Below are 8,825 nucleotides of genomic sequence, written 5' to 3' on the forward strand. Positions count from 1 at the left end.
GGAATTGTTAAAAACTGAGTTTAAATGTATTTGGCTAAGGTGTATCCAGACAGGTGAGTGAGATTATCTAGATCTTCTTTGAGGCTGTTGAGCGTTCCAAATTGCAGATTTAAAAGAGAACTCGACCATATTGTTTTTAAGCCTGTGGCAGCAGGTAGCCTAGTGGTTAGAGTGTTGGGCCAGTAACTGAAAGGTTGCTAGATCATTTCCCTGAGCTGACAAGGTAAAAATCTGTCATTCCAACCCTGAACAAGGCAGTTACTCGCCATCATTGAAAAAAATGAATTTGTTCGTAACTGACTTGCAAAGTAAAAGAAAAAAGCCCTGGATTTCTAGCCCATTGATATTATTGTTGGATCTAATTCTAATAGCTAGCATTTCGATGGTCATAATAAACACATATGCCGATAATGGACAACGTTGTTTCACTCCTCTTGACAGTTTAAAACTTTCTGAGAAGTAGCCATTATTTACTATTTTACACCTGGGGTTACTATACATAACTTTAACCCATTTTATAAGAGATTCTCCAAAATTGAAATAGTGCAGGCATTTATATATCAATTCTAGTCGTGCTTTATCAATGGCCTTTTCAAAATCAGCTGTGAATACCAATACAAATACAAAGAGTTAATTTACAAGTAAGGTAACTCTTTGTGGACTTTAAAAGTGTGGTTGCTTTTAGTAACGCTATCAGCCCTGTCAGTAATGTCATTGTGTCTATGTTGAACAGATGTAGTAAGAAGAGAAAGAATGAACACAAGTATTTTATAGAACTCCGATTTATTCACAATGTTTTGGTTGTACATGATCAATAACATTCAATAAATCTGGATGTACCAGTCAGAATGAAAAGAAAAACACTGTTTGCAAACATCAGTGGAGAACCCATTGTCCCTATGATAGGGAGAGTTAAGAGTTAATGCTAGATTATTTACCTCAGAGCAAAGGGCGACACTTTAGTATGGCTGCTTATGTTGATCTCCTGGCATTCCCCACAATGCATAGCAATATGGGGGCAGCGAAGCAGTGGGGGTGGGGGGTTGGGAGGGGGGAGGGTGTACTCTGTACTTGTCAGCTGTGTTAACATTGAGTGAACAGCAAGGCACCTCTCTGCCAGGCCCATTTGGAGGCTATGTGTGCAAAGGGAACCTACTGTTGCCTTATGAAGATGCACTGTCACAGCACTGTCAACCAATATTGTGTCTCCATGACAGGCACCATCCAGCAACTAAAAGACAGCCAGGCTGAATGTAGAGTGAGCAGACTCACTTCTCTGCTGCCGGTTCTTACTATCTCTCTGCCTCCATCTTTGTTAGTGTATGTTCTGAATCTGTGAGGGACAGGATACTCAGCGCAGGAATAAATCACATGAAATATTGGGCTGGAAAAGATCTGTCAGCTGCATTCAAAGTGCATCCTCTGATGTGTATCTAGTATTTCCTATCAGCCAGTAACTATTGGGCATATGCAGCTAAGGGGGTCAAACCACCCTGGGTTATAATGTAGATCAATAGATGCTCTGTGCCTGCATGTGACAGGAGGAGTTTGTAACTTGCTTTGGTTGTCGAGGAAGAGAGGGAGAGGAGGAGGTGAAGGGGAGGTGGGGACAGCCAGACAGACTTCTGTGTTTAGAAGCGTCTGGATGAGGAGGTCTTGGAGGAATGGGACATGGAGACACCACCACCGCCGCCGCTCATGCTGAATCCACTGCCGCCACCGCCGCCCATGCCGAATCCACTGCCGCCACCGCCGCCCATGCCGAATCCACTGCCGCCACCGCTGCTCATGCCGAAGCCGCTGCTGCTTTTCATGGACATGCCACTGCCACCGCCATATCCGAAGCCACCTCCACCGCCTCCACCACCACCACCCATGCCGAATCCACCGCCTGGGAAAGGAAGATGGAAGGGGCGAAGTCAGTACTTGGACTAATCAGACAGATTGTCTTCACTGTTATCATTTTCTTGACTAACTGAATTTAAATGCATATGTATGAGGTTCTTACCGCCACCACCGCCGCTGCTGGAGGTCTGTACGTGGATGGTTGCAATTCCACCTCCAGTTCCACCTCCGGTAATCCTTTGAAGAGATTCATAGATTAGTTGACATGATCACTAAGCATATGCTACAGTGAAAGAGCTGACTTCATTTAAAAGATTTTCAATTACTTCTGTTGTGGCTTTCCTATCCATGCATTTGGTACGTTTTGTTTCACGATCCCTTTATTTGATCGTGTAATTACCTGCTCTCCTCTCCTTCCAGTAGTTTCCTGTAGGTGGCGATCTCAATGTCCAGGGCAAGTTTGACGTTCATCAGCTCCTGGTACTCGCGCACCTGCCGGGCCATGTCCTGCTTGGCTCTCTGGAGGGCATCCTCCAGGTCCCTGATGCGGAGCTTGGCGTCCTTCACCGCCATCTCCCCGCGCTCCTCAGCCTCAGCGATCTGGTTCTCCAGGTTGGCACGCTACAAGGTAAAAGAAAGACAAGATCAGAAATCAGATTGATATTTTCACTTAATGGAATATTAGTGTCGTGCCAGACCTGATACTATTCTGAATTGGCCGTCATTTGCCAACCTACTGTACCTGTCCTTTGACGTTTTCGATCTCGTTTTGGAGACGGCTGATCATGCGGTTCAGCTCGGCCATCTCTGCCTTGGTGTTGCGCAGATCATCACCATGTTGTCCTGCAGTGGACTGCATCTCTTCAAACTGGAGGAATAGAGGCCCAGGCATGAGTCAGTGTGAATCCTATTTGTTTTTATGTACTGTACCTAATTAAAGGAAATCTATAGAAATCAGTGGAGGCTGCTGAGGGGAACGGAGCGAATGGAATGGCATCAAACCATGTATTTGATGTATTTGATACCATTCCACTCATTCCGCTCCTGCCATTACTACGCACCCATCCTCCCCAATAAAGGTTGCCACCAACCTCCTGTGATAGAAATATACTGAAGTCTCCTCATACCTTCTGCTTGTACCATGACTCGGCCTCAGCTCTGCTGCGGTTGGCGATGTCCTCATACTGGGCACGCACTTCAGCCACGATGGAGTCCATGTCCAGGTTACGGCTGTTGTCCATCTCAACCACCACTGAGGTGTCCTTGATCTGTCCCTGCAGCTCACTCAGCTCCTGGAGAGAGAGAAGGAGATAGGAGGAAGTCAGGAAAGCCATACTGTGGATTAAAAAAATTCAAATGCAAAGCTTATTGTATTTTGACATGGTCCTCACCGCTTCATAGATGGCCCTGAGGAAGTTGATCTCATCCTGAAGGGAGTCGACCCTGGCCTCCAGCTCAACCTTGTTCATGTAGGCGCCATCAACATCCTTCTTGAGGAGGACAAACTCATTCTCCACTGAGGCACGCTTGTTGATTTCATCTTCATATCTACAAAACACATTGCATATGGTTATATGGGGCCAGCATTTAGGACAGTTAGAGCATCCATACAACGTTGGGGGCCAACTCACTTGTTCTTGAAGTCCTCCACCAGACCCTGCATGTTCATCAGCTCTCCTTCCAGCTTGACCTTCTCTCCTCCCAGGCCGTCCAGCTGTCTGCGCAGGTTGGCGATATAGGCCTCGAACATGGCATCGATGTTGGAGCGTGTGGTGGTCTGGTCCTGCAGGAGGCTCCACTTGGTCTCCAGCATCTTGTTCTGCTGTTCCAGGAAGCGTACCTGTGTGTTGTGATGCAAATAGAACAGTTACAATCAGGTGTCATATTTCCAACTACAACCAGGGTTGCACACGTCTTCCACTACAGAATACCAATCCGTGTTATCTAATATTATATCACCTTGTATCATGTGATGTAGAAGCCACCGTGCTTCTACATCTGCGTTGCTTGCTGTTTGGGGTTTTAGGCTGGGTTTCTGTATAGCACTTTGTGACATCAGGTGATATAAAAAGGGCTTTATAAATACATTTAATTGATTGATTTGATTGATATGCAATGCCATATGAGTTGCCTTGGTAACATCTCCCTGGCAATGTTAACTTGTGTATTTATTTCGTGTCTCAAGACTTGCATTCACTTAGTTAATGAAGACGGTATGCTTGTAGTTGTTTATTGGGTCTCAGACAAAGCTGCCGTTCTCCTACACCTCTGTATAAAAGGACTGACTTGCACACGTAGCCCTCTGTGGGCCCTTGTTGGCAGGTACTGAGCTGAGTTCTTCCCTCAGGGCTGGGGCAGACAGGAAGACATCCATCCACTTTATATCTCTCTGTACTATAAGTGTGTTCTGTTCTAGTGAGGTCATGTTGCCTTGACTTGCCTTAACCTGAACAAGTTTCAACAGTTTCCTGCTTACAGAAGATTCCTTCCATGTGAGGTACATGGGCGAGGCTGCACATCCCTGAGGAGGGAGGGAGTCTTAGCCTGCCACACCCGAGCCAATCCTCCCTTATTATCACCAATGGCAAGCCCCAGCAGATATGGCTGGGTTGCCCCACCTTAGCCTGAGGTGGAATGGTCTAGTGAATGAACTTGCCTGCTGCCACACCCTGTAATTATAAGACATTATTCTACAGAATCTGAGAATTACCTGCCTGAGGGCATTTACTGTCCTGTTTTGGTAAAACAACCCACTTGGCAAAGTCTTCATTGATTTACATTTGGTTGAGTTACGGAATTAAGGGTTTATTAAATACAAATGTTTTGCAGAAGAAAGACAAATGAGATGACTGAAATTGATCTGTTCAACCGTCCAGAAAAAAAGCAGGTCCGTGTCAGTGAAAAGATGCATTTTCATTAACAGGGTGAGGCTAGGTGATTTCTATCTCTCCCTTGAGAAGATGTCTTGATCTTCACTATTGTCCATACCATCGTAGTCTGAAATATTAAAATATTTAGGAACAACCTCTAACACAACTTGCTGTTTCAGACAGATTGATAAAGTATATTGTTAGCCATATTAACTTCAAACTCTTGCAGGTGGGTCTCTGCCAGTTCTGAGGGAGAGAGGAGAAACTCTCAGGTGCACTATCAGAGACACAGCATTCTATTGAAAGCCAGTGAGTCCCTTCCTGCTGCCATGGGAATGGGGCTATAACCTGATCCCGTCCCTCACTCCACTCAGAGTGGGCCCGTGGTTATAGGATCTGCCTGGGCTAGGGTTTCCAAACTCACCCCCCTCTAACTCACAGAGCCAGGGCAATTACAGTCTAACAAAACTACTTAAGCAGGGATGTGCTTTCAGTTTCAATGCAACAGGCTGCACATTGGAACTTTGACCACCTGTGACAAGGTGATATGCCCCTGTTTTTACATTAAGGTAAAGGATACACCCTTGTTTTTACATTAAGGTAGAGTATACGCCCGTCTATACATTAAGGTAAAGGATAAGCCCCTTGTTAATACTTTAAGGCAAAGGATACACCCTTGTTTTTACATTAAGGTAGAGTATACGCCCGTCTATACATTAAGGTAAAGGATAAGCCCCTTGTTAATACTTTAAGGCAAAGGATGCAGCCACTACAGCACTCAGTGTATTTGTTTTCACAGCCAGTCCTAACTGGTTCCTATATGGTTAGGATTTCCGGGTGTTGCATAATGAGTGGCTGTGAAATATTTAATGAGCCCTACAATAGCGTACAACAGACACAGTCTTGCAGCTATTCAAGCATGCTATTTGCAACCTGTACCATAAAACAATATCCCAGCCATCAATTGCTATTGCAGATACTTTGCAGTATCTCTTTGCAGTATCTGATTTGTAGTATACTGTATCTGCATCCTGTCTATGCTGGCATATGGTAGATGACGATCAATGCAGTATATTTAATTTACTTGGACAGGCCCATAGTTATGGCATACTTAATACTTTTAACATCCTGTTAGACGAAAGGGCTTTCAGAGAATAGAACAGTACTGACCTTGTCAATGAAGGAGGCGAAGCGGTTGTTGAGGCCCTTGATCTGTTCTTTCTCTTGGGTACGGACGGTCTGGATGTTGGGGTCGATCGCCAGGTTGAGGGGGGCTAGCAGGCTTGTGTTGACTGTGACAGCTGTGATTGGGGCAAAGCCACCGCCGCCACCCATGCCGAAGCCTCCACCGCCACCACCCATGCCGAAGCCTCCACCGCCGCCACCCATGCCGAAGCCTCCACCGCCGCCGCCCAGGCCGAAGCCTCCACCGCCGCCGCCCATGCCGAAGCCTCCACCTCCACCGCCACCGCCCATGCCACCGCCCATGCCTCCACCACCACTCCTGTAGCTGTAGCTGGAGACTCCTCCACCACCGCCCAGGCCGAAGCCTCCTCCACCACTGCCGCCTACAGAGCGTCTAACCGACGAGCTGCTCATACGGCTGGAGCCCATGGGAACTGCTGAAGAGGAGAAGCTGGAGAAGCTCTTCCTCACACTCCCGCCGCCGCCACCTCCGCCGGAGCTGAATCCTCTGCTGGAGCCGAAGCCTCCGCTCATGCTGCCACTGCTCTTGTAACTGATGCTCATGGCTGCAGCTGTTCTGGTCCTCTGAGGGGGGTAGTAGAAATGGAGTGAGACAGAGAGGATTGGTGGTGCAGGTGATCTCACTAAGAGGAAAGTCAAGTCCCTCTGAGTGACTGCTCTCTGGAGGCGGCTGGCTTATATTTCCCTCTCTAGGGGTGGGTCTGCATGGCACAGGGCTCCTCCCCAGCATCTGCCTGCCTCCTAGTTCTCTCATCTGCAGGCTGAGGGGTTGGAGCGACCCAGCTCGTCAGACGGGTAGCCGCTGTAAACTAATCAGGCTTCCGGCACACCCAGGTGCACACACAGAGAAATGGAAAACCCATTCAGTTATTTCCAGGGGAGAGGGGGAAGGGAGGTTTCTCAGAGTCATTACTTTCTCATGTGGATTGAAGACTAAATGTTCATCACATAATTTAATCTGGGGTTTTGTTCATGGTGATATCCAAAGGTCAGCTACTCTGCATGATTGAGCAAAGACTAATATCTGCATGGACTAGGATAGGATAGTATAGCCTGCTGGTTGTGTTGGAATTGTTGAATGTGTAACGTTTGCTGAAGAGACTGTACCACGCTTCTTAATCTCTCATCAGAAGAGGCTATCAACTCACTCATCCCCACGGAGACAGAGACTAAAACTGTCTGGAAAACACAAACACTTCTCTGTTCCCTCTATTCAATGCCTCACTCATGAATACACAGACTGGATTGGTCGTCCGGGAGACTGGTCGTATCAAAATGCCTAAGAATAGTTCACTGTTTTGTTCACATTTATCAGTGTTTGTTAGGATCTGTGACATTTTTATTTACAGATTAATAAATCCCTAACTACAATGTAGGTTTCATCTCTGCAGCACTACCCTAAGGGTTGTTCTTACACCGTAGTGGGGTGACAGAAATGTATGACACTACATTCTGGTCAACAAGTTCTGTAGGTGGTGTTACAGTGCTGGGAGGAATGTAACTGCCTGCCTCTGTCTCAGCCTGTCTCTTGTATGTTTACTGTCTTGGTTACAGGGAGTTGTTCTGGAGTTACTCTTGATCTTGGTTGAGGGAATGACAAAAGTTTGAAAAAGAGCTGAACTGTGGGAGGGCAATGGAGATAAGGAGGGGATGCAGAAAAGGCATAGAGGAAGACTAACTTTATTGTAGGCTTAGACAATATAAGAGTTATATATTTATAATTGTAGTCCTTGTGTTGCTATAGTTACCTTGTGAAGTCAAAACACTGTAAGCTCAGTGCTGTGGGGACACATACAGATGTAGGATCTTAATTTGATCACTATTTTGTTCCTGATCATTTTTCTGCACCGCGGGAACTGCAAACTTGTAGTGTATTCAAGGTTTAAAAGGTTTCTAAAGTTAAAAAATAAAAAATGTTTCATTGAAATTTCCACTTTAGAATATCAAACTTGATTTGCCCTAAAGAAAAATGTATTAATCCCTTCAAAAATTGTCCATTAATTATAATCCACATAATGATATACATTTCCTGTTGCTGCAGGATTATTTTCCTGCTGTAGCAAACTGGCTCAAATTAATATTCTACAGCTGTACTGTAAGTCATTTGATCCACTGAGAGAACCAGGGAAATAAAGCATAGAGAAAAATATTTACTCTGGGGGAGTGATTGAGTTGTCGGTGTTCTGAATACATTTTTATGAAGTAAGGAAGGTGCTTTTGGCGCAGTTTACTGGAACTTTGACAGTATTATGATAACAGAAATAACAACAAGGCTATGATTCGTTTTTTATTCTGACAAGTACCTTACTATTAGACATCTGATTTATTTATTGGCTCATATTCTCCTGGTGAAAGGCATAGGAGAGAAACTAGCATGATAAGGTGAGCTGGTAGCATGCCCCAAGCCTTCCAGTCATCATCTATGAAGGGGTGTTCAACTCTTACCCTACTAGGTCCGGAACCTTCTGGTTTTCTGTTATACCTGATAATTCATTGGACACACCTGGTGTCCCAGGTCTAAGTCAGTCCCTGATTAGAGGGGAACAATGAAAAAAATTTAGTGGAACTGGCTTGGAGGTTCAGAGTTGAATTTGAAGGGATCTATGGCTTTGGCATTGTCTGTCTTCTGTGTCTAGCCCTGCTACTGTATGGGCTGCAATGGGAAAGCATACCACCTACCGCTTTGGTGCCAAAAGACGCTAACATCTTGAAAAGTTTTTGGGGGAGTCACACTATATGCAACATTCAGCGGTTTGTTATTATACTGTAAATAGTCCTATACCATAAAGGCTATTTCTGGGTTACTAAATGCACTTTGTTGGTTTATTGTGCAAAAACGGGAAGCTTAAACATGGCAGAGTATCGCATTGACAGTTTAGAAGAAAGGACAGCGGTAGTGAAAAT

General features: G+C 45.4%; 1 protein-coding gene across 1 annotated transcript; it reads right to left on the reverse strand.

Annotated features, from left to right (window-relative positions):
* Positions 1-766: 766 nt before the first annotated feature.
* On the reverse strand, positions 767-6,586 carry LOC106572750 (keratin, type II cytoskeletal cochleal). Its single transcript, XM_014147199.2, has 8 exons — positions 5,886-6,586; positions 3,477-3,685; positions 3,237-3,393; positions 2,973-3,137; positions 2,588-2,713; positions 2,246-2,466; positions 2,009-2,082; positions 767-1,891 (listed from the first exon to the last, which is right to left on the reverse strand). The coding sequence occupies exons 1-8, from the start codon at positions 6,462-6,464 to the stop codon at positions 1,632-1,634; spliced, it is 1,791 nt and encodes a 596-aa protein (XP_014002674.2). The 5' UTR covers positions 6,465-6,586; the 3' UTR covers positions 767-1,631.
* Between the last annotated feature and the right edge of the window lie 2,239 nt (positions 6,587-8,825).

The sequence above is a fragment of the Salmo salar genome, chromosome ssa15 (genome assembly GCF_905237065.1).
Source record: "Salmo salar chromosome ssa15, Ssal_v3.1, whole genome shotgun sequence".
Classification (NCBI taxonomy): Eukaryota; Metazoa; Chordata; class Actinopteri; order Salmoniformes; family Salmonidae; genus Salmo; species Salmo salar.